General features: G+C 47.5%; 1 protein-coding gene across 1 annotated transcript in view; it reads right to left on the minus strand.

Annotated features, from left to right (window-relative positions):
• Window positions 1–251: 251 nt before the first annotated feature.
• Window positions 252–25,354, minus strand: part of OPRD1 (opioid receptor delta 1) — a 36,651-nt gene continuing 11,548 nt past the window's right edge. Inside the window, exons 2-3 of the mRNA XM_066265107.1 lie at window positions 3,937–4,286; window positions 252–790 (exon numbers count right to left, since the gene is read on the minus strand). Coding sequence (XP_066121204.1) covers window positions 252–790; window positions 3,937–4,286 — 889 coding nt within the window. The remainder of the gene's footprint in view (window positions 791–3,936; window positions 4,287–25,354) is intronic.

The raw sequence follows: 25,354 nt of genomic DNA on the forward strand, positions 1-25,354 counted from the left end.
CCAACCCAGAGCCCCTGACCATGCACAGTCCAGAGGCACTGCGCCCACCGTCCTGCTCTCTGCGGGGGCTCAGAGGTCCACCCACTGCAGGGGCCCCATCTCTTGGCCTCAGCCTCATTTCAAGCCCGGCCCATTTCTCAAAACAAAGGCCCTCTTTTGCCCCCTTCCCGTCGTGGCCCCCGCCCCCACTGGAACTCGGTGTAACCACCAGGTCACTCCGGTGGGGTGCGCGGTGGGCCGGCCGGGCCTGGTCAGGCGGCGGTGCCGCCAGGACCATCGGACGGGGTGCAGGCGGTGACCCGTTCGCGGACCGTAGCTTCGCGGGCGCGGCTGAAGCTGCCAGGCTCCTGGCGGCCGCAGGGCGAGCGGCAGAGCTGGCGGAAGCAGCGCTTGAAGTTCTCGTCGAGGAAGGCATAGAGCAGGGGGTTGAGGCTGCTGTTGGCGTAGCCGAGCGCGATGCACAGGTGTAGCGCCGCCACCACCAGCGGGTCGCGGCGGTTGATGTCCACCAGCGTCCAGACAATAACGAAGATGTGGATGGGCGCCCAGCACACCACGAAGGCGCCCACCACCACCAGCACCATGCGCGTGATGCGCCGCAGACTGCGGTCCTTCTCCTTGGAGCCTGAGAGCAGGCGCACACTGCGCAGGCGCAGCAGCATCAGGCCATAGCACACGGTGATGATGAGGATGGGCACCACGAAGGCGAAGAGGAACACGCAGATCTTGGTTACTGTGTCCCAGTACCAGCTGGGGCTGGGGAACTGGAGCATACACACCACTGCCCCGTCTGGGTCAAGGAAACAAAGAAAAACATACGGGGTAAGGGGCTTGGGGACCTAAGGGACCCTGCCTGCCTGCTCACCCACTCTCCCTAACTTGGTCAAGTCCCACTGCCTCCTCCTGGCCTTCACTCAAGGTGATTCCTCTACCTGGAATGTTCTCCTTCCCTTTTGCACTTGGTGAACTCGTACTCATCCTTCAAGACCCCAGCAGGATTGGCGTTAGTGTATAAGGTCTTCCTATACTCTCTCCCAGCACCTTTATAAACCTCTAGTCCTTGGGCAACAATACTGATATCATTTAGTCCAAGCCCACTAAATGCTAGTTATTATAACTCAGAACAGCTCACACATTTCCAAAGTAGCTTCAGTGGGGACAGTATTGCTAAACCAACAGAGAGCATGAGTTAAGAGCAGTACTCAGGTCCTACTAGCTGTGTGGTGTAGCCTTGGGCAAATTATTCAAAATTCCAGAGCTTCCCTAAGGTGGAACCAGTAGTAACAGAATCTAAATCTCCTAGGGTTGTTGTGAGGATTATATAGGCTAAGGCAGGATTCGGGAAACTTTTTGGCTGAGAGAGCCATAAATGCCACATATTTTAAAATGTAATTCCGTGAGAGCCATACAATGACCCTTGTATGTTCTACATTATCCAATAAAAATTTGGTGTTGTCCCGGAGGACAGCTGTGATTGGCTCCAGCCACCCGTAATCATGAACATGAGCGGTAGGAAATGAATGGGTTGTAATACATGAGAATGTTTTATATTTTTAATAACATTATTTTTTTTTTATCAAAGATTTGTCTGTGAGCCAGATGCAGCCCCATCATAAGAGCCACATCTGGCTCATGAGTCATAGGTTCCCAACCCCTGGGCTAAGGCATTAGCACAGTGGGGTTCAAACTAAATGGTGCACTCAAGGGGCAGAGGGGCAGATACCTGCAGGAGTCCCCAGGCTGGGGAGGCAAATCTCAGCTTACTGGCAAAACCCTTCTGACTGCCAGACTGGACCAGAGATAGAGGGATACCCAGGATGGAATGCATTCCCTGTTCCTGAAGTGTGGGCATGAGTCGGATGAGCACCTCATCCAACTGTTGGGAGATATAGTTACAGGACTGAGGCTGGCTCAGAAGACTCCTGAGGTCTTTCGGAATTCTGGAAGCTGAGGAGCTACACAGTAGACTTGGAGCCTGGGAGTTGTGCAAAGGGGGCTGGGGATCCACAGAGTGGATCCAGGACATCAGGGAGACAGGATCTACAGGGGTGACTGAGTCCAAGGACTTCACTGTACAGATGGTAGAACCAGGCCCAGAAAGGAACAGCACTGCAGCACTTGTCCAAGGTCACACAGCAAGTGGCATGCAAGTGCCAATGGCACACAGTGGGGAAGTGGTGTGTGTGTGTGTGTGTGTGTGTGTGTAGTAAGGAGGCCCATCTGGCCCAGCCCCCACCCCCACTCCACAGGGCTGCAGTTAATGACCTGCAAACTGAAGGCTGACAGTGAGGAATGGGGCCCAGCTGCTGAGTCAAGATCAATAGCACAGAGACTTGATAAGGTCTCTACCTTTGTGAGAGTCAATGGTGGGCAAGAAGCCTCCTGCCGAGCCTGTTTCCCTCTCACACCACAGCATTGATGATCTGCAAACCTTCACCACAGGGGCCAAAGGAGCAACAGATACAGGGGCAGGAGCCCTGGGTTCTAGGCTGAATTCCACCAAATGTCTGGCTGTGTGACCCTAAGTAAACCGTCTGACCTCTCTGATTCTCATCTTTCTTACAGCCAACTCGAGGTAGGAGTCCCTCCCTGCCTTGTCTATTCATAGGCTTAATCATTCTAATTGACGCTATTTATTGGGCTTTGGCAATGATCCAGGACTTGTCCTAAGTATACACATATACCCCCATTTAAACTTCTCAACACCCCATGATGTAGTGTGGCTCAGATAGGTTAGTGATTAGCATTAGTGTCTTTGGCACCCTGTTGAACTACTTTTCTCACTTCTTTACATCAAGTTAGAGTCATGTGATCAGCTCTCACTAGGAAGAGATGGGCCATAATGTTTAAAAGCTGTTGTGCTTTCTCACCACTCCCTCTCCAGATTCATCTGCTGGCCAGATGCCAGCAGTGGAGGATTCCAAAACCACCACCTGGAGCCTGGGTCCCAGAACAGCTGTGTGGCAGAGACCCTCCACTTCTTGCTCATGCTGAACTATAATGTGAGGGAGAAATAAGCTTCGGTGCTAAGCCACTGAGCAGCTACTCTGACTGACATAGGTGGTTACTATACTAATAATAATTACCATTTTATTCTGAGGAAATGCACCTATCTGTCATTCTCTGAAGGCCAACCTCTAGGCATTGCTTTAGTCGTTTGGGCCAATGATTTCAAATTGGGGTAGAAGGGAGTTTGGGATGGGATTGCAGATCTTGTGGCCTCTACTGCTCACTGATCAATGGCACCCTCACCCCACTGGCCATCTAACTATCTCCTTAAAGATCAGTCATTCACAGCCTGACCAGGCAGTGACATATTGGATAGAGTGTCAGACTGGGATGTGGAGGACCCAGGTTCGAGACCCCAAGGTCACCAGCTTGAGTGAGGGCTCATCTGGTTTGAGCAAAGCTCACCAGCTTGGACCCAAGGTCGCTGGCTCAAGCAAGGGGTTACTCAGTCTGCTGTAGCCCCACTGTCAAGGCACATATGAGAAAGCAATCAATGAACAACTAAGGTGTCGCAACGAAAAACTAATGATTGATGCTTCTCATCTCTCTCCGTTCCTGTCTGTCTGTCCCTAGCTAAACCTCTCTGACTCTCTCTCTGTCTCTGTAAAAAATAAAAATAAAACAAAATAAAAAGATCAGTCATTCACATACTTCTGGCCAGTGGCAACATACTCATAGATCAGCCATCTATAATCCCATTTATAATTTCCTTTGGCCAGGAACCCATATGACCATTGGCCAGTCATTCATCCTTACCACAGTCAACCATTCACATCCCTCACTGGCCAGCCATTCCCATTCCTGTTGGTTGACTATTCATACTCCCACTGGCCAGTCATCCACGCTTTCATTGATCAGCAATCCATACCCTGGTAAGTGGCTTGTAAACCCACAAAGGCCTGTGTGCTGCCTCCTGTGACCACTCACCCCGGGGACGGGTCACAGCCATGACCATGATAGGTACCCCAACACCTGAGGCCAGGACCCAGATGCAGATGTTGATCAGCTTGGCCTTGGCCGGTGTGCGGAAGTCCAGGGCCTTGACAGGGTGACAGACAGCAATATAGCGGTCAACACTCATCATGGTGAGCGTGAAGATGCTGGTGAACATATTGTAGTAGTCAATGGAGAGCACAACCTTGCAGAGTAGTTCCCCAAAGGGCCACGTCTCCATCAGGTACTTGGCGCTCTGGAAGGGCAGCGTGCTGGTGGCCAGTGCATCTGCCAGAGCCAGGTTGAAGATGTAGATATTGGTGGCTGTCTTCATCTTAGTGTACCTTAAAAGGAAGTGCATGTATAACTGTTCCATTTCATAGATTTCAGTTTCACATGAAACTCAGGGCAGTGAAATGACTGGTCTAAGGTCATACATAAGGTCAGGGCAGAGGTAGGACTAGAACCTTGACCTACCCAACTTAGCATCATTCCTTTCCACCATAATAGATTGCAAGAGTATTTCTCTGGCTGAGACAGACTTTGACAGAAGATATTTTAGGAAAAGCACTTGTCTTTAAAAATAACACTGGCCCTGGCCGGTTGGCTCAGTGGTAGAGCGTCGGCCTGGCGTGCAGGAGTCCCGGGTTCGATTCCCAGCCAGAGCACACAGGAGAAGCGCCCGTCTGCTTCTCCACCCCTCCCCCTCTCCTTCCTCTCTGTCTCTCTCTTCCCCTCCCACAGCCAAGGCTCCATTGGAGCAAGGATGGCCCGGGCGCTGGGGATGGCTCCATGGCCTCTGCCTCAGGCGCTAGAGTGCTCTGGTCGCAACAGAGCGAGGCCCCGGATGGGCGGAGCATTGCCCCCTGGTGGGCATGCCGGGTTGATCCGGGTTCTGGCACGTGCAGGAGTCTAACTGCCTCCCCATTTCCAGCTTCAGAAAAATACAAAAAAATAAAATAAAATAACACTGTGCACTTGCCTGGCCTGTAGTGGTGCAGTGCATAGATCATCGACCTGGAACACTTAGGTTGCAGGTTCGAAACCCTGGGCTTGCCAGGTCAAGGCACTTACAACAAGCAATCAGTGAATAACTAAAGTGAAGCAACTATGAGTTGATACTTCTAGTTCCCCCCTTCAGTCTCTGTAAAATCAATAAATAAAACTGTTTAAAAAATTTTAAAAACCTGTGCTCCAGAGGAAAACAGTTCTAGATTCTAATCCTGCCTCTACTCTTTGTCAGCTGAGTAATTCCAGGCTATTAACTTCAACTCTCTGAGCCTTGGTAAAAAGAGAGGTGATACTTTTACAAACCTCATTGGGTTGTTATGAAATTTAATAAGTTGATACAGCGCTAAGCCCAAAGCCCAAAGCATAAGTGCTCAGCACTGATAACTATTATTATTCTTCATATGTAAAGAATGAAGCTGGAGGCTAGACCAGAGTGACCTGACCCTCTACCACTGACCTGGCCTTTTGGGAATATGATTGGGCAGCTCTGAGGGAGGGGTCTCTCCCTAACGGAAAGACTGAGGCCTTAGACCGCCTGGGGTGTCCTCCACGGTAGATCAGGTTGCCCAGTCCTTTCTGCGGTCCTATCCAGACCATCTTATTCCCATGCAGCTGGACTCACTCAGCTGTAGGGAAGGGGAGCAGGTGACGGTGTCAGACATCCGACACAGAGCACGTGCCAAGGTGTCCAAGCCGGATGTCTGCAACCAAGCCCTGCACCTGAAACTCTCCAACATCTCCCCATGCTCTGTGCTGCCGCCCAGCTGCTTGCACTACAACTGGCCCCTTGTTTGGCCAACATTTACCGTTGTGGTCCCTTCTGTACCAGGGCCTGGGCTGGGCACCAGGCAGCCTGGGGGAGGTCACATGCACTAAAACAGTCCCAGAGCAGTGAGAGCATCACAGACACACACAGGTATGTCGAGGCAAGGGTGAGGACAGCTTTCACACCCCTGGAATGATCAGAGAAACCCAGAGAGGACTTGTATCAGCCACTCCTCAAATTTCAGAGCAGAAGAGCCCTGAGAGGTTGAAGGGAAGTGATTTTATGAAAGTGTGGTCCAAGGACTTCCCTCAGAATCAAGAAATGCAGGTTCTTAGACCCCACTCCAGGCCTTCTAAATCTTTTATTTTGGCTTGCTTTTATTTTATTTATTGATTTGAGAGAGAGAGAGAGGAAGGCAAAGAGAAGGAGAGACAGAAACATCGATCTGCTCCTGTGTGTGCCCTGACCGGGGATCAAACCTGCAACCTTTGCGTCTTGGGACGATGCTCTAACCAGCCAGGCTATCTGGCCAGGGCGTCTAAACCTTAATCTTGTGAAATCTTCATCTTTAACAAGAACTGCCTCCCCCTCAAGTGATTCTTATGGACTCTAAAGTTTGAGAAACACTATGTAGCCTAAAGCCCATATTGAGGAAAGATGGGGAAACTGAGCCAAAGTTGCACAGCAACAGGGGCAGAGCCAAGTTAAGAACTGAGATCTCCTGACTCGCAGACCAATGCTGTGTCTACCCCTCCTCTAGGATGGCATCCCCCGGGCACCATGCTGATGAGTGCCCTCAAGGTTTTTCGAATGACTGGATGAACTCTATCTGCTAAGGTTGTTCCTTCATGAAGTCACTGATTTGTTTGGTTTAAAAATAAAGATATTGACTCACTCATTGTCTTCCTGGGCCAGCATCTGTCCCATCCTCCACCCCACCCCAAATAGCTGTCTTTGCCCTGCAGTTGGAGAAGCAGAAAGTTTTGCTCAGAGACAGCAGAATTGCGAGTCTTGGGAAGTCTGTCTTCAGCGGGGTGGGGTATGGGATCACAGCTGTGTGGGAGGCTGCCTTAACCCCACAGCTGACTCGTCTAATTTCGCTTCTTTTACGCAGAACAATTAGAGGCTGTTCTTTGCCTGCTATTTTGATTTGTGAAAGATCTTTCAATTCCCAGAGGGGGCTGGGATGCTGGGAAGCGGGTGGTGAAGCTGCTGTAGCTGATCCAGGCAGGGCTGAGAGGCCCGGGGCTGATGGCCAGCCAGGGCCCCAGGGTCTCCTCTCCTCACAGGCCTCCCCACCTACAGCTATCTGACACCAAGCCCTGTCCTACTGGCCTCTGACAAACCAGGCCGCTCTCCTGCTCTCAAGGTCCCAGTGGCGTCCTAAGGTCTCTCCACATTCTACCACTGGCCCTAACCACCTCTCGGGCCTCAGCTCCCAGGGACTTCCCCTTGATGGGTGTCCCCAGCCCCTGGCCTCTTCCTATTCCTTGGACCATCGAGCCCACTTCCACCTCAGGGCCTCTGTACTGCAGCTCTCTCCTCCTGAAAGCCTCAACCCCCCAAGTTTGCATGGTTTGCTCCTTCGCTTAACACAGGATTCTATTCAAATGTCACCTCTTCAGAGAGGCTGCCCTGACCTCCTTATCTAAAGTAGCCCTCTCCCCACTGTCACTCTCTATCTCCTAAAATGGCTTCATTTTTCTTTTTTTAAGATTTTTTTCATGGATTGATTTTAGAGAGAGAAGAAGAGGGGAGGGGGAGGGAGGAGAGAGAGAGATAGAGAGAGAGAGATTTGTTGTTCCACTTATTTATTCATTCACTGGTTGATTCCTGTATGTGCCCTGACCGGGGATCTAACCCACAATCTTGGCTGTATTGAGAGGATGCTCCATAAAACTGAGCTACCCGGCTAGAGCTTCATTTATCTATATAGCACAAACTACCACCTGACTTAATATTTATCTCCTTTCCTCTCCATATGCCTCTCTCACCCATGTAAACTCTCTGAAGATAGGGCACTTTGTCCATTTGGTTCCCTGCTGTATCATCGGCCTTACCAAGAGTGCCTGGCAAACAGCAAGCTTTCACTAGACATTTGTTGTATAGCTCGGGTCTTATCTGCTCTCACGGGGACCACTACAGCAGCCTCTCCACCCCACTATTCATCATCTAAGTCGGGATGCTCACGATAAAGGCAGATTTGCTCAGGGCTCTCTTTTGCTTACAACCCTTCTGTGGCTCCTCATTGCCATCTGGATAAAATCCAGACTCCTCAGGCTGGCATTCCACCTGCAGGGGCTCCTCTCCCACAGTGCCTGCCCACGTCCAGCCACATCCTATAGTTCCGCAGACATTCAATCTCACATGCCCTCCCTCCTAAGAGACAGTCACTGTAATGGTTTGGTGGGAATCCTTCCAAACCACATACATGCATATAGCTTTTTATAAAATTGTATTTCTGCCAATGTAATACAATTGCATAATATAAAAAGTCACATAGTACTATAATGAAAATAAGTGCCCCCCTGTCCTCCACTTCCTCATTCCCCCGTCCTGCTCCCCAGAGACCACCATGCTTCGTGTTCTAAGTTATTCTTCTAGTGGTATTGTCATAAATTCTAAACAATACACTTAAATAGCTAAATGTAGCAATTTTAGACAGGAATTGTTGAAGTTTGTATTTGGTTAAGCCAGGCGATGCAGAGGTAACAAGCAATCCTGAAATCTAACACAATAGAAGTTTCTTTATCTCCCCTGCAGAGGATGCCTCCAGGACTATATGCCACGAGGCAATTCCAGCCTGCTGCAATCTTGTGGCTCTGCCTGAGGCTTCCTTGATCTCTGAGAAAGAAGATACAGCTGCAGGGTCATCTAAGCTTTGGTCTAGCTGCAACAGAGCACTTCCACTTAAAGTCAACTGACTGGACCTAGTCAGTGGCCCCCAGCCAACAGCAAGGACCCGAGAAGTACAGTCTTTTTTGTGCCCAGGAGCAAGGAGGAGCAGATATTAGTGAATACCAGTGATGTCCCCCACAACTCCCTATTAAAGTAGATGAGGATTAACTCTTACACTACCCAACTCCACTCCCCCTCACTGTCCTCCCAATATAGTTTTATCACAATTTTAAAATTTTAAGTTAAATTGATATTCAGGATTTATACCTTTTTTTTTTTTTTTTACTGTTTATAGTTTTGTTTTGTTTTTTACAGCGACAGAGAGAGAATCAGAGAGAGGGATAGATAGGGGCAGACAGACAGGAAAGTAGAGAGATGAGAAGCATCAATCATCAGTTTTTCGTTGCAACACCTTAGTTGTTCATTGATTGCTTTCTCATATGTGCCTTGACTGTGGGCCTTCAGCAGACCGAGTAACCCCTTGCTCAAACCAGCGACCTTGAGTCCAAGCTAGTGAGCTTTGCTCAAACCAGATGAGCCCACGCTCAAGCTGGCAACCTCGGGGTCTTGAACCTGGGTCCTCCGCATCCCAGTCCGACGCTCTATCCACTGCACTACCGCCTGGTCAAGCTTGGTTTACAGTCTTATGACTTTGTAGATATTGTCCACTGCTGAGCTAAATGCTATAATCACATTTATTCTCTACCACAAGTTTTTGTTTTTCCTAGAATTAATAATTGCCTTTGTTTTTTCAGTTGCTCAGTTCTGTGTACATATTGCTAAATCTCCTCAAACACTCCAGCGGACCTGTAAAATGCATTTTCCATACAGTCACCTAACCTAACAGTTCCTTTGGTTTTCCTAGTGATCCACTGCCTGGAGCCACCCTCCCCTGCCATCTGGGAGTGGCTGCTTTCTAGACCAGCTGCACACCTGTCCTCCTATGTTAGAGCTCCTGTTTCATGGCTTGCAAGTCTTTTCTATCTTGGTTTATGACCTCATTTTGGTGGAGCACATCCTTTAGTCACTTCCTACGGAAGGACACACAAGAAGTAAAATTTTTACACTCTTGCATGTATAAGAATGTCTTTCTTCTCTCTTCACTTTTGATTTCTTTGACTGTACAAGGAAGTCTGTTGGAAATCATTTTCCATGCAAAATTTGAAGACCTGGCTCCCTCATTTTCTAACTTCCATGTTGCCACTGAAGTATCTGAACCATTCTGATTCCTGGTGATGTGTATGTAAGCTGTCCTCCCTGCCCTTGAAACTTTTAGTATTGTTTCATTATCCCTAGAATTCTGACATTTTGATTATATCCCTTTGGATGGTTCTATTTCATTTTTATTGGGCCCTCTCAGTCTGGAGATTCATGTCTTTAAGTATGAACTGTCCTCATGTCATTTATTTGGTCACTTCCCCTCCTCTGCTTTGTCTGGAACCCTGGACAATCCATTAGTCAGACATTGAGCCTCCAGGATTGATCTCTAATTTTCTTACCTCCATTTGTCTTTTTGGTACATCCTCTGGGAAACTTCCTCTTCCTTATCTCTCCATCTTTACTTTGACTTTTTTAAAGTTATGGCTCTTGGGTTTTATTTTCTCAGTGCCCTCTCTTTTTATTCCTTTTTCTATGTCATCTTATTTCATGGATACAATATCTTCTCTTCTCTAAGGATATAATAGTTTTGGTATTTTCTTCTGCTCTCTGCATTGCTTTTTTTTATTGTTGTTTTTTTGCTTCAAACATTTTTGTTTATGTGTCTGTTTTCTCTTCTATGCTGGAGACTACCTTAAAACACTGGTGCTCTGTGGGTAAAGGTGGGCGTTTCGGTGAGCACTAACTAACTAACTGGCAGGTGGGGGGGTCTGTGAAGGGGCCCTATGAACTGGTCGGCTTCACTGTAGGGGGACTACTGAGCAAAGATCCACCTTGACACTGGGGGACCACTAAATACCAGTGTCTGTGGTTCTCTTCTCGGAGCCTTCTGGAAAGAGTTCTCCCATCTCCCTCCTGGGCAGCACACATCTGGCTGTCAGGATTCTGGGAGCAGACACAGAGAAGGCATCTGTGGACCCTTCCATTCTCTATTTGGTATCTTACTCTGATCCTCTGCGTGTCTGCTGGTGCAAGTTCAGAGCAACTCCAGGTTAACTTCTCTAGGAAAAAACACCCGCAGAGTAGGATTAGTCACGTGGTTGTGCAGGGTCCAAGAGTGGGAGGCCTAAGGGTCTCACTGCTCCCTCTATAGATAATTAGTCCCCTGCCCCTGTTTTCAGTCCCATACCTCACCCCTGCTTAGCCTGTTACTCCTCTTCCAGTTGCTTGTCATCATCCAAATATACACTCACAAAAATTAGGGGATGTTTCAAAATGAATATGCTGCGATTAAAAAAAAGAAGCATTTGATTTTTTGTTTATTAAACAAGAACATCAGAAAAGCAAACGACAAGTCAAAGAAAGTTGTTCAATTATGCAAACGAGATGCAAAATCAACTCTTATTTTATTGGTGAAAATGCACGATACAAAAGGCTGAAAGTACTGGAGTATCTGCACGTTCCCTGATCCCCTAATTTTTGTGAGCAGTATATGTGTGACATCTGTTGAGGATCATAAACTGAGGCTTAAGAGGTAAAGTGACTTGCCCAAGTCACATGACTGTGAGTGGCAGAGCTGGTATTTGATTGAGGCAGTCTAGTGCCAACACACCTGGTAATGACTTTGCTATACTGCCTTGCAGTGCTTGTTACTTTCCTTCCTTCCCCACCTCTCGTAGTTAGTGAAAAAGTCAAGGAATGTGAGCATATGCTGAGGTTTGCTCACTAATCCAATAGGTATTAATCAAGCACCTGGTATGTGCCAGGCACTGAGTAAGGGATATAGGAGAGAAGATAACAGTGTGGCTTCTTGAAATTTATGGTTGTAGGGCGGGGGGAGACAGTGAATAAATTGCTATATTAATGTAGAGTTACCAATATTACCATTCTTCCATGAAGGGTAAGAGCAGGGTATTGTGATGGCCATTGCCAGTGAGAGTGGGAGGCGGGGTTGTGGAAGGGACCCGGCATAGATTGAGAGGTGCCCTTGTGATGAGATTCGTGCCCTTATAAGAAGAGACACCTGAGAGTCTCTTCTTATAAGAGCTTTAATCTCTCTCTCTTTCTCTCCCTCCACGCCTCCCCCTACAATCTCCCTACGTCTCCCTCTCTCCTTTCCACGTGAGGACACAGCCAGGCAGCAGCATCGACAAGCCAGGCAGAGAGCTCTCATCAGAAACCGACCATGCTGGCACCTTGATCTTGGACTTTAGCCTCCAGAACTATGAGAAAATAAATTTCTGTTGTTTAAGCTACCCAGTTTATGGTATTTTGTTATGGCAGTTCAAACTAAGACAAAATGACATTTCTGCCAGTTTGGAAAGATGAGGAGGAGTCAGCTGTGTGAAGATAAAGGGGTAGGTTGTTTCAGACAGAAAGAACAACACGTGCAAACACCCTGTGGCAGGAAAGAGCTTGATGAGCTGCAGGAATAGTCAGAAACCAAGTGTGGCTAATGGGTAGTGAACCAGAGAGGAAGCAACCGGGGATGAGGCAGCAGAAGTCAGCGGGGGTTGAATCCTGCAGAGCCTCGGGCCCACAGCAAGAAGTCTGGGTTTTATTCTGAGTACAAGGGCAGGTCATTGGAGATTTTAAATTTTATTTATTTATTTATTTATTTATTTTTAACAGAGACAGAGAGTGAGTCAGAGAGAGGGATAGACAGGGACAGACAGACAGGAACAGAGAGAGATGAGAAGCATCAATCATTAGGTTTTCATTGTGCGTTGCAACACCTTAGTTGTTCATTGCTTTCTCGTATGTGCCCTGACCGCGAGCCCCCAGCAGAACAAGCAACCCCTTGCTGGAGCCAGCGACTTTGGGTCCAAGCTCGTGAGTCTCGCTCAAACCAGATGAACCTGCACTCAAGCTGGCGACCTCGGGGTCTCGAACCTGGGTCCCTCTGCATCCCAGTCCGATGCTCTATCCACTGCGCCACCACCAGGTCAGGCTCATTGGAGATTTTAAGCAGAGGTGTGGTATGGTTTGATTTATGTGTGTTTTCTTTTTTATTTTCTTTGTGTGTGTGGGTGTGTGTGTTTCTTTAAAGATCACTCTGACTACTCTGTGGAGGCTAGATGGAGGGCAGAGCAAGAGTGGGAAAGAGAAATTTCTAGAAAGATAAAGTGCTTATTGCCCACTCCTAAAATTCTACTGTTGGTCTCTAATTCTTTTTTTTTTTTTTTCTTATTTCAAAAAGTTGTGGATATGACATTGGAATTCCACTTTATACCATATTTAAAAATTAACTCAAAATGGCCCTGGCCAGTAGCTCAGTTGGTTAAAGCATTGTCTGATACACAGAGGTTGCCAGTTTCATCCCTGTTCAGGGCACATACAGGAACAGATTGATGTTTCTTTCTTTCTCTCTCTCTTCCTACCTCTCTCTAAAATCAATAAAATAAACATTTTTTCAAAATTAACTCAAAATAAATAAAAGAGCTGGAACTATAAAATTCTTAGAAGGAAACATAGGAAAAGCCTCATGACACTAGATTTGGCAATGATTACTTGGATATGATACCAAAAGCACAGGCAACAAAAAATAAAATAGATAAATTAGACTACATCAAAATTAAAAACTTTTGTGCATCAAAGGACACTATCAACAGAGTGAAAAGGTCACCCGTGGAATGGGAGAAAATATCTGCAAACCACATATCTCATAAGGGATTAATATCCAACATACATAAAGAACTCCTACAATTCAACAATAAGAAAAACAACCAAATTTATTAAAAGAGCAAAGGACTTGGATAGAGATTTCTTGAAAGATAGACAAATAGCCAATAAGCACATGAAAAGATGCTCAACGTCATTAATCATCAGGTAAATGCAAGTCAAAATCACAATAAGATATCACTTCACACCTACCAGCATGGCCATTATAAAAAAATAATAAGTACTGGCAAGGATGTGGAGAAATTGAAACCGCTGTGCTCTGTCAGTGGGAATGTAGGGTGGTGCAGATGCTATGGAAAACAACATGGCGATTCCTCAAAACACTGAAAGTAGAATTGCTCTATAATCCAGCAATTCCACTTCTGGGCATGTGCCCAAAAGAATTAAAAGTAGGATCTCAGATATCTATATACCCATATTCATAGCATTATTCACTATAGCCAAAAACTGGAAGCAACCCAAGTGTCCATGCATGGATGAGTAGATAAACAAAATGTGGTATAATCACACAATGAAATATTATGCTTAAAAAGGAAGGAAACTGTGCCTGGCCTGTGGTGGCGCAGTGGATAGGTCATCAACCTGCAACACTTAAGTCACCAGTTCAAAACCCTGGGCTTGCCCGGTCAAGGCACATTTGACAAGCAACCACTAAACAACTAAAGTGAAGCAACTGAGTTGATACTTCTCACTCCCACTCCCCTCCTCTCTCTGTAAAATCAATAAATAAAATTTTTGGGGGAAAAAAGGAAGAAAACTATGACAAGTGCTACCACATAAATGAACCTTAAGGACATTATGCAATGTGAGACAAGTCAGTCATATGAAGTACCTAGAATAATCTGATTCACAGAGGCAGAAAGTAGAATGGTGGTTTTCAAGGGCTGGGGAAGGGAGAATGGAAAATTATTATTTAATGAGAACAGAGTTTCAATTTGGAAAGATGAGATTTCTGAAGACAGATGGTGGTGATGACTACACAACATGAATGCGCTTAATGTCACTGAACTGTACACTTAAAAATGGTTAAGATGGTAAATTTTTTGTTATGTGTATTTTACCATAATAAAAAAATAAGTTTGTGGGCTCTGACTGGTTGGCTCAGTGGTAGAGCATTGCCCTAGCGTGTGGATGTCCCAGGTTCAATTTCCAGTCAGGGCACACAGAAGAAGTGACCATATGCTTCTCCATCCTTTCCCCTTCTCTTTCTCTCTCTCCCTCTCCTGTAGCCTTGGCTCAATTGGCTCGAGTGAACTGGCCCCTGGCACTGAGGATGATTCCTTGGCCTCCACCTCAGGTGCTAAAAATAGCTTGGTTGCCAAGCAATGGAGCAACAGCCCCAGATAGGCAGAGCATCACCCCATAGGGGGCTTGCTGGGTGGATCCCTGGGTACATGTGGTAGTCTGTCTCTCTGCCTCCCTTCCTCTCACTTAACAAAGAAAAGAAATAAGGTTGTGTATAATCAAGAGCAGTCTCTGTCTACTTTCTAAGCTGAAGAATGTGGTGAGGGAATCCTTCAGAGCCATTCAGATCTTGGGTCCTCAACAGATTTAGCTGTGTTATCTGGGATAAATTACTTCACCTCTCTGAACCTGTTTTCTTGTTGGCAATTTCAGTATAATCATGCTCTTCAGTGGCCAAAACATGTGAGAATGGCTAGCTTACTAGCCAGCATGTAGACAAGAACTGGCAGGCCTGACCAGGCAGTGGCGCAGTGGATGGAGCGTTGGACTGGGATGCCGAGGACCCAGGTTCGAGACCCCGGGGTTACCAACTTGAGCACGGGCTCATCTGGCTTGAGCAAAAAAACCTCACCAGCTTGGACCCAAGGTCGCTGCTCGAGAAAGGGGTTACTCAGTCTGCTGAAGACCCGTGGTCAGGGCACATATGAGAAAGCAATCAGTGAACAACTAGGGTGTCACAACAAAAAACTGATGATTGATGCTTCTCATCCCTCTCCGTTCCTGTCTGTCTGTCCCTATCTATCCCTCTCTCTGACTCTCTCTCTGTCTCTGAATTAAAAAAAAAAAAAAAAGAACTGGCAGGCCTTTTGGATGTTTTTTCTTTTCCTGATGCTTTTCTGCCTTTTCTCAATAGGATCTGTCCTCACCACTGGACCCCATCCTGGGGGTGAGAACAGTACTCTGGCTGAACCTCCATTAACTCTGAGAAGCATTGGGAAACCCTTTGCTTTCTTTCTAAGTCAAAATCCCATTTGCTCATCGTGAATTATGCAGCTGGTAGGGAATTTGCTCCCAAACATGTCAGTCCTTGGCGAGGCTTCCTTTATACACAGCACTGACTTTCAGAGTTCTAAACCCATCCTGTCTTCTGTCAAACAGCCCCATTGTCAGGGAAGATCATCACCACCTCTATTCATTTTCCTTTAATTTGACAGAGATTGAGCACACTCTGTGACTGCAGCACAGAGAGGACCACATTAAATCCACACACCCTCCTGAGCCTCAGAGGAGTTGGGCTTCTCAGATGAGAATTCTTTTGTAAGAATTTTCTCCCTCAGGCACACCCAAGGCAGTTGGTTAGACTGGCTGACGTCCTAATGCCTGGCATTCAAAAGAAGCCTAAAAACATTCCCTCCTTTGCGCAAGGCCTTGATGGGATTGGTCTGACAGCTTTGAGTGGGTTGTTTGTTTCCTTTAAGCAATAGTCTCTGAGTGTCTTTTCTGTCATGTGCCAGGCACTAGGCCAAAAGCAGCCAAATGCATGATTTCATTTCATCCATACTGCAGTCCTGAGGTTCATACCCTCCTCATTCTACAGATGAGCTAAGTTGGATGGTTCACCCAGAGACACACGGCTAGGAAGGGCCAGTGACAGGATACCAACTTAGATCTGGCTTGCAGAGCCCGTGCTAGTAACCCCTCAGGTCTGTGCTTTGCGTTCACTGTCCCCCAGTCTCCTTGCCACCTGTACTATCAATACTTTATCAAACACTGGCCGTGGTAAGGGGCCCAGTCTGGAGGCCAGGACCGAGTGGAGTAACAGGTCCAGAGGTGGGCTGCCTCCATAGCATTTGTCTGGTTTCCCTATATTTTCAGTCCTGCTATGTCCAGGAGTCTGGAGACAATCTGTTCACAATCCAGGTGGAGTCAGGGAGAAACAGACTTACAGACATCAGAACGATGTCACAGGCACAATGATGCGGCCCAATGGGACAAGGAGAAGAGGTCGATTCAGCACAAAACATACACCTCTGGTCACAAGGGAGTACAATGGTCACAGTGGACAACAATGTATAAGGTCTTCTCAGGCATGATTTTATGCACGACTTACACCTGTGTTTGTTTTGCTTTTTTTTTTTATTTTTTTATTTTTAAATTCATTTTAGAGAGGAGAGGGAGAGACAGAGAGAGAGAAGTGGGGGAGGAGCTGGAAGCATCAACTCCCATATGTGCCTTGACCAGGCAAGCCCAGGGTTTCGAACCGGCGACCTCAGCATTTCCAGGTTGACACCCCATCCACTGCGCCACCACAGGTCAGGCTGTTTTGCTTTTTTAATAAACATTTGTTAGACGTTGACTATGTACCAGGCACCAGGAAAGTGTCCTGCATCACTGAATCCTCCCAGAACCCCCTATGGGGTAGATGGTATTTATTAATCTCAACTCACATAGAATTTACCCAAGGTTGCACCATCAAAGAGAGGCTGTTCAGAGATTCAAACCAGTGCTCTTCCCTGAAACACCAGTGCTTTCCTTTGACTTCAATTTCAGCTTCTGCCTTGGGGACCAAAAGTACTCCATGTGCCCCTCGTATACTCTCTTTGACAATTAAAATGAAAGCTCCTCCAAAGCATGGTATTTATCTTGGTCACCACTATGTGCCTAGAACAGCGTTTCTCAACCTGTGAGTCGCGACCCCGGTGGGGTCGGCTTTAGGCGACCCCTGTGTTTTGGTCGTTCGACCCCCGCCGGGGTCGCGACCCACAGTTGAGAACCGCTGGCCTAGAACTTACAGCAGCACCTAGCACAAAGTTGGGCTCCAAACACTCCTGGTGAACAAATGAATGTCTATGAGTCAGTCTTCCAAACTGGTCTGGAACACCTTCAGGCAGAAACCATGTCCCCTTCATGCTATACAGAGGGGACATAGTGTTTACTGGAGGACTCCCTGTGGACAAGGTGCCCTGATCCTTGGAAGTAACCAGTCATGGAGTGAAAAGCTCAAATCAGCACAGCCCTTCCCCCCTCCCTGCCTCTTTCCTTTCTTCCTTCTTCCCTTCTTCCCTTCTGTCCTTAACCTGGACCAGCCCAGGCTCCCTGAAGGACATCTGAGCCTGACCCTGTCTGCCCTGAATCTGAAGTGACTCAGCTTTGCAGCAGCCAAGGGAAATATTGTCAGATCATTTATCCAAAGTAGCTAATTTGTTTTCAACCAAACTGAGGAGAATTTTTTTTCCATTTATGCACAAAAACCCATGTGGATCAAAGTCAAGGCAAGAGACAAGGTAAGAGCACTAACCCTCAGTCTGATCAATCTTGTGTACCTGAAGAACCAAATCGAGCAAAATGGCTTCAACCTAGATCAAAACTTATTTGGGCTTGACCAGGCAGTGGCACAGTGGATATCAAACTGGGACACAGACGACCCAGGTTCGAAATCTCGAGGTCGCCAGTTTGAGTGCAGGCTCACCAGTTTGATTGCAGGGTCACTGGCTTGAATGTGGGATCATAGACATGACCCCATGGTCGCTGGCTTGAGCTCAAAGGTCACTGGCTCAAAGCCCAAGGTCGTTGGTTTGGGCAAGGGGTCATTTGTTCTGCTATAGCTCCCCAGGTCGAGGCACATGTGAGAAAGCAATCAATGAACAACTAAGGAGACTACGGAGCCACAATGAAGAATTAATGCTTCTCATCTCTCTCCCTTCCTGTCTGTCTGTCCCTATCTGTCCTTCTCTCTGTCTCTCTCTGTCTCTGTCACAAAAATACCCAACTCATTTGGTTCCAAACAGCATGGATTGCTAGAGTATTTAGAATTAAGTTTATTCCTAAATGCTTTTTGAGATCTCAAAAATAACAGCTGCTTACTATAAAATGTTCAAACAATACAGACTCATTCATTTAATGAAGAAAGTTTAAGCCTGACCAGGCAGTGGTGCAGTGGATAGAGCGTCGGACTGGGTCCCAGAGGACCCCGGTTTGAAACTCCGAGGTCGCTGGCTTAACGCGGGCTCATCTGGTTTGAGCAAAGCTCACAAGCTTGAGCCCCAGGTCACTGGCTTAAGCAAGGGGTCTTTCAGTCTGCTGTAGCCACCGGTCAAGGCACATATGAGAAAGCAATCAATGAACAACTAAGGTGCCGCAATGAAGAACTGATATTTCTCATCTCTCTCCCTTCCTGTCTGTCTATTCCTATCTGTCCTTCTCTCTGTCTCTCTCTGTCTCTGTCACACACAAAAAAAGAGAAAGCTTAAAAACCATCATTAATATTGTAGACCATCATTACAGATAATATGCAAACACACATACCCTGTTTTACATAATTGGGATTTTGCTCTAATACTGCTATATAACCCATTGTTGGGACAACTTATAGGGTATGTAAATTCTTTCTTTTCTTTTTTTGGGGGGATTGGGGAGCTAAAGAGCGCCTCCTTACCTGGTACTGTTTTTCCTGGTTCTGCCCATGGAACCACAGAATCTAAACCTAACCCTTTCCCTTCCACGTGTTGGAAAATGGCACACTTCATCCAGCTGTGGAGAGCCCTGGGGACACAAAGGTGCTCGATACAGGTTAACTGTTATTGCTGCTTGGGTAGCTGCCTTCTCAGCACTGCGTGGCCTTTCTTGGAGGCCCCAGCTTGATCTGTCCTCATGTATTCATTAATGTGATTATCTGAGTGAAGATGACACCACCTCTCAGGTTAATGGCAGGCCTGAGATGATGCAGGTAAATCACATCGCCGGCGCACAGGTGGTACTCAGGCTGGCCTCTCCCATCTCTTCAGGCAAATAAAAGAGGCCATTTTCTGTAGGATCTGTCATCTCAATCCACTAACGTGGACATATGCACACAGATGGCTTCTGAGGATAGGTTTCCAGGTTTCTGCCCCATGGCTGGCTGCATACACCCATAACCAGCGGTGGTTTTCATGCCAATGTCCCTAGCACACTGCTAGGCACAATCCTATAACAGTAGCTTCTCTTTTTGTCCAGATGGGGAAAATGTGCCCACAATGACACCCGCTGAGCTACTCTGAGAGTCCCAGGAACCCGACTCCTATGCTGGCCCTTGATAACCTACCACCATTGGGGTGGGACACAGAGCCCTATGGTGGAACTTGAGCACTGGAAGAGGCTCGAATCTTTTATTTATTTATTTATTTATTCATTTATTTATTTATTTACAGGGACAGAGAGAGAGTCAGAGAGAGGGACAGATAGGGACAGACAGACAGGAACGGAGAGAGATGAGAAGCATCAATCATCAGTTTTTCGTTGCGACACCTTAGTTGTTCATTGATTGCTTTCTCTTATGTGCCTTGACCGTGGGGCTACAGCAGACCAAGTAACCCCTTGCTCGAGCCAGTGACCTTGGGTCCAAGCTGGTGAGCTTTGCTCAAGCCAGATGAGCCCGCACTCAAGCTGGCGACCTTGGGGTCTCGAACCTGGGTCCTTCCACATCCCAGTCTGACGCTCTATCCACTGCGCCACTGTCTGGTCAGGCAACTTTTAATTTTTTTAATGTTTATTTTATTGATATTAGAGAGAGACAGGGAAAGCACAGGAGAGAGACAGGAACATCCGTTCCTGACTGGGGATCGAACCAGCAGCCTACATGCTTCAGGACAATGAAGAGGCTCTGATCTTTTTTTTTTTTTTTTTTTTTTTTTTTGTATTTTTCTGAAGCTGGAAATGGGGAGGCAGTCAGACAGACTCCCGTTTGCGCCTGACCAGGATCCACCTGGCATGCCCACCAGGGGGTGATGCTCTGCTCATCTGGGGCATCGCTCTGTTGCAACCAGAGCCATTCTAGCACCTGAGGCAGAGACCATGGAGCCATCCTTAGCACCCGGGCCATCTTTGCTCCAACGGAGCCTTGGCTGCGGGAGGGGAAGAGAGAGACAGAGAGGAAGGAGAGGGGGAGGGGTGGAGAAGCAGATGGGCGCTTCTCCTTGTGCCCTGGCCGAGAATCGAACCTGGGACTCCTGCACGCCAGGCCAACGCTCTACCACTGAGCCAACCGGCCAGGGCCGAGGCTCTGATCTTTAACAATGAATTCAAAACTCCTCTCCCACTTTACAGATAGGGAAACTGAGGCCCGGACCAGGAACGATGTAAGGCACAAGGTTACACAGAGTACTGGTTCTCCTGACTTCTGGGAGGCCAAGTTCTTTCTGCTTCTCCAAGCTGCTCTCCCAGGAGCTAAGTCCCAGATGAGGGGTCAAGACAGCTGAGGCCAAAGGGAAAGGGGGCTTCTGTCCAAGGCCTCAGAATTCCTTAAGCGGCTCTGGGCTCTTAGTAGATGCCTATGCTCTCAGTCCCATGACATTTTATTTTATTTTATTTTATTTATTTTATTTTATTTTATTTTATTTTTGTGACAGAGACAAAGAGAAAGTGGGACAGATAGGGACAGACAGGAAAGGAGAGAGATGAGAAGCATCAATTCTTCACTGTGGCATCTTAGTTGTTCATTGATTGCTTTCTCATGTGTGCTTTGACTGGGGGGCTACAGCAGAGTGAGTGACCCCTTGCTCAAGCCAGCGACCTTGGGCTTCAAGCCAGCAACCTTTGGGCTTAGGCCAGCGACCATGGGGTCATGTCTATGATCCCACACTCAAGTCAGCAATGCCATGCTCAAGCCGGATGAGCCCACGCTCAAGCCAGAGACCTCAGGGTTTCGAACCTGCATCTTCTGTGTCCCAGTCTAACACTCTATCCACGGCACCACTGCCTGGTCAGGCTCTCTCTGTTTTTTTTTTTTTTTTTTTAAGATTTTACTTATTGACTTTAGAGAGAGGATAGAGAGAAAGGAGGGAAGAGGAGTGGGAAGCATCAACTCGTAGTAGTTGCTTCTTTTATGTGCCTTGACCAGGCAAGCCAGGGGTTTCCGACCAGTGACCTCAGCATCCCAGGTCAAGGATTTATCCACTGCGTCAGGCCAGAGATGATCTTTCTTTCTTTTAAAATTGTTATTATTTTTTTAATTTAGTGAGAGGAGAGGAGGCAGAGACAGACTCTCTCATGCGCCCGACCGGGATCCACCTGGCAAGCCCACTAGGGGGCGATGCTCTGCCTATCTGGGGCCCTTGATCCCTTGCATCCAGAGCCATTTTTTAGTGCCTGAGGCGGAGGCCATGGAGCCATCTCAGCTCCCAAGGCCAACTCGCTCTAATTGAGCCATGGCTGCAGGAGGGGAGGAGAAGAGAGAGAGACAGAGAGACAGAGAGAGAGAAAGAAATGAGAGGGGAAGGGGTGAAGAAGCAGATAGACGCTTCTTCTATGTGCCCTGACCAGGAATCTAACCCAGGACATCCACACACCAGGCCAACACTACCACCCAGCCAACCGGCCAGGAGAGATGATCTTTTTTTAATCACAACAACAACCCTATGAAATTGCTACTATTATCATCTTCACACACAGGAGGAAAGTGAGCCTTGAAGAGTGCACTGAGTTGACTAGGTGCCCCCAAAATTCACATCTATCTGGAATCTCAGAATGTGACCTGATTTGGAAATAGGGTTTTTGCAGATGAAATTCATTAAGATGAAGTCATCCAAGAATAGGGTGGGCCCTAAATCCAATATGACTTCTTGTCCTTATAAAATAAAAACAGAAAAAACACAGAGACACACAGACAGAAGGAACACGGCCTTGCAAAAACAGAGGCAAAGACTGAAGTGACAGCCTGACCAGGCGGTGGCGCAGTGGAGAGAGCGTTGGACTGGGATGCGGAGGACCCAGGTTCCAGACCCCGAAGTCACCAGCTTGAGCGCGGGCTCATCTGGTTTGAGCAAAAAGCTCACCAGCTTGGACCCAAGGTCGCTGGCTCGAGCAAGAGGTTACTCGGTCTGCTGTAGCTCCCACGGTCAAGGCACATATGAGAAAGCAATCAATGAACAACTAAGGTACTGCGACAAAGAATTGATGTTTCTCATCTCTCTTCCTTCCTGTCTGTCTGTCCCTATCTGTCCCTCTCTCTGTCCTTCTCTGTGTCACAGAAAAAGAAAAAAGAAAGAAGAGAAAGAAAGAAAGAAAAAGACTGGAGTGACATAGCTGCAAGCCCAAGAGAGGCCACAGAGTGCTCGCGAGCACCGGAAGCGGGGAAGGAAGGGTTCTTCCCTCCAGCCTTCGGAGGGAGCGTGGCCGTGCTTGGTTCCTCCGGCCTCCTAAACTTTGAGGAAGACATTTCTGTTGCTGTGAGCCACCAGTTTATAATAATGTGTTACAGCAGCCCAAGGAAACAAATACAGAGGGGTCCACCATATTGCCAGCCGTGGCCTAAAACACAGAAGCAATGTCCGTTAAGATTCCTCCCTTCCCCAGCTCTCCCAATAAAAGGACTTTTTTCATCAGGAATATAGAATGTCAGTACTGAAAGGACAGATGGCTGATGAGAGCATGTATTGAGCACTTACTGGGTGCCAGTTATCCTACTAAATAAGTGCCACATATGTGTTCACTATCCCATTGAATCTGCACAACCACCACAGGAGGTGAGCGGCATTAACCCCATTTTACAGGTGAGGCATGTTGAGGCTCAGAGGGGTGAAGTAACTTGCCAAAAGTCCCTCAAGTAGGAGTGGCAGGGCCTGGGCTGGACCTCTGGTCCCTCTGACTTCAGAACCCACACTCCTAGCCTGACCAGGCGGTGGCGCAGTGGATAGAGCATTGGACTGGGATGCGGAGGACCCAGGTCTGAGACCCCCAAGGTCGCCAGCTTGAGCTCGCGCTCATCTGGTTTGAGCAAAAGCTCACCAGCTTGGACCCAAGGTCGCTGGCTCAAGCAAGGGGTCACTCAGTCTGCTGAAGGCCCGCGGTCAAGGCACAAATGAGAAAGCAATCAATGAACAACTAAGGAACCACAATGAAGAATTGATGCTTCTCATCTCTCTCCCTTCCTGTCTGTCTGTCCCTATCTGTCCCTCTCTCTGACTTTCTCTGTCTCTGCCACACACACACACACAAAAAAAAGAACCCACACTCCTAACCTCTACCACGCCTTCTTCTCCCTGAATGTCTAAGTCAATCCTTTTGTTTTAGAATGAGGAAACAGAGGCACAGCTAGAGCAGTGAGGAGAAAGGCTCCGCTCACAGTGGGGAAGCACTCAGCAGCTGCAGGCCAGCCAGGGTCCAGCGGGGATCCCTCTGTTTGCAGACAAAGGGCAGCTGCTCTTCTGCCCGGAAACAAGGCACTGGGTAGCGAGGCAGCAAACTATATCCCTGCCCACAGAGTGGCGAGTGGCCAGAAATTAATTAGCTGTCTCAGTTTTGGCAAAACCTCAGGAAGGAAAGCGGTTGATTATATTGAGACCCAGAGAGTGTGTCACGGGAGAAGATTAAGGGCTGGAATATGGAAACACAAAGCCCCTGAGTTGAACATGAGTAGGGAGGCAGGCCAGGTCAGCAATAAACAGGGTAAACTCCCGGTTCGGTTCAGATCAAGAACCACAGTATGCTCGTGGAAGCCAGGGAGGAGAACATCACCCTGGCTCTGCTTCTGGATTAAGGATGGCTGGACCAAGGGATGGGGTAGCCGGACACAACAGAGGCCCTAAGAAAGCAGGGTTCCTCAAGTGAGACTTGTCAACCCATGGGTCTCTGAAAATAGGACATGTCCCTCCTACAAATGCCTACTGGGTTACAGCCCCTAGGCTGGGGCTCCAGCCGGGAACAAAGGATTCTCCCTCCATCCCACATCTGCTCATTTAGGGGGGAGGGAAAGGGATGAGCAATCACAAGTTTGAAAATGTGCGTGGTCCTTGCTCTGAGGGGGGTCACACAGAGCTGTGGGGACACAGAGGAGAGGGATCAAAGAAGGCCCCCTGGAGGAAAGAGTTTCTAAACTGAGAAGAGGTTATTCTAGAGAGAACGGAGGCCTAAGATCCCTGCACATTTTATTTCCCTCTTGTCTGGTAGTTGGAGGATTTTTATTATAAATCCCAACTTAACAGAGGGAATCTCATTAACAAAGTGTCAACTGGATATTTAAGAAACACTTAGTGACGGCTCCTTGGGGCCAGGGACTGAGCTAGGAAACAGGGTAGAAGATGAATGGGACACGGTTCCTGCCCTCCAGGAGCAGCAGCAGCCGCTGTGCCAGGGAAGGCAAACAGGGGAACAAACAATTACACTGCAATCAGCAAACACTACTTCATGACCATCTATTCTTGTGTGCATCTTCCCTCTTTCCCTGTGACAGGCTCTATACCAGGGGTAGTCAACCTTTTTATACCTACCGCCCACTTTTGTATCTGTTAGTAGTAACATTTTCTAACCGCCCACCGGTTCCACAGTAATGGTGATTTATAAAGTAGGGAAGTAACTTGACTTTGGCCATGTGCAGGGCTTTGCTCCCTTTCCCCATGGAGGAATGGAAAATCACTAGATGAGAGGCATTTTCTAACATTTTAGGAGGATAAGTTTTTGTAGCACAGGGAAATAGAGTATATCCATCGGTCTTGCGGAGTATCTGGGCTGGCCTAGAGCCCTGGTCAGCAAACTGTGGCTCTTTGGCCCCTTGAGTGTGGCTCTTCCAAAAAATACCACATGCGGGCACTACCTTGATAAGAAATGTACCTACCTATATAGTTTAAGTTTAAAAAATTTAGCTCTCAAAAAAAATTTCAATCGTACTGTTGATATTTGGCTCTGTTGACTAATGAGTTTGCCGACCACTGGCCTAGAGAAACAGTTTTTCTGCCTTGGCTTAATGCCTCTCCCTGGTACCCACGTGCTAAGCAACCAGCCAAAAGGCATCATTATCACCAA

Source organism: Saccopteryx bilineata, chromosome 3 (genome assembly GCF_036850765.1).
Source record: "Saccopteryx bilineata isolate mSacBil1 chromosome 3, mSacBil1_pri_phased_curated, whole genome shotgun sequence".
Taxonomy (NCBI): domain Eukaryota; kingdom Metazoa; phylum Chordata; class Mammalia; order Chiroptera; family Emballonuridae; genus Saccopteryx; species Saccopteryx bilineata.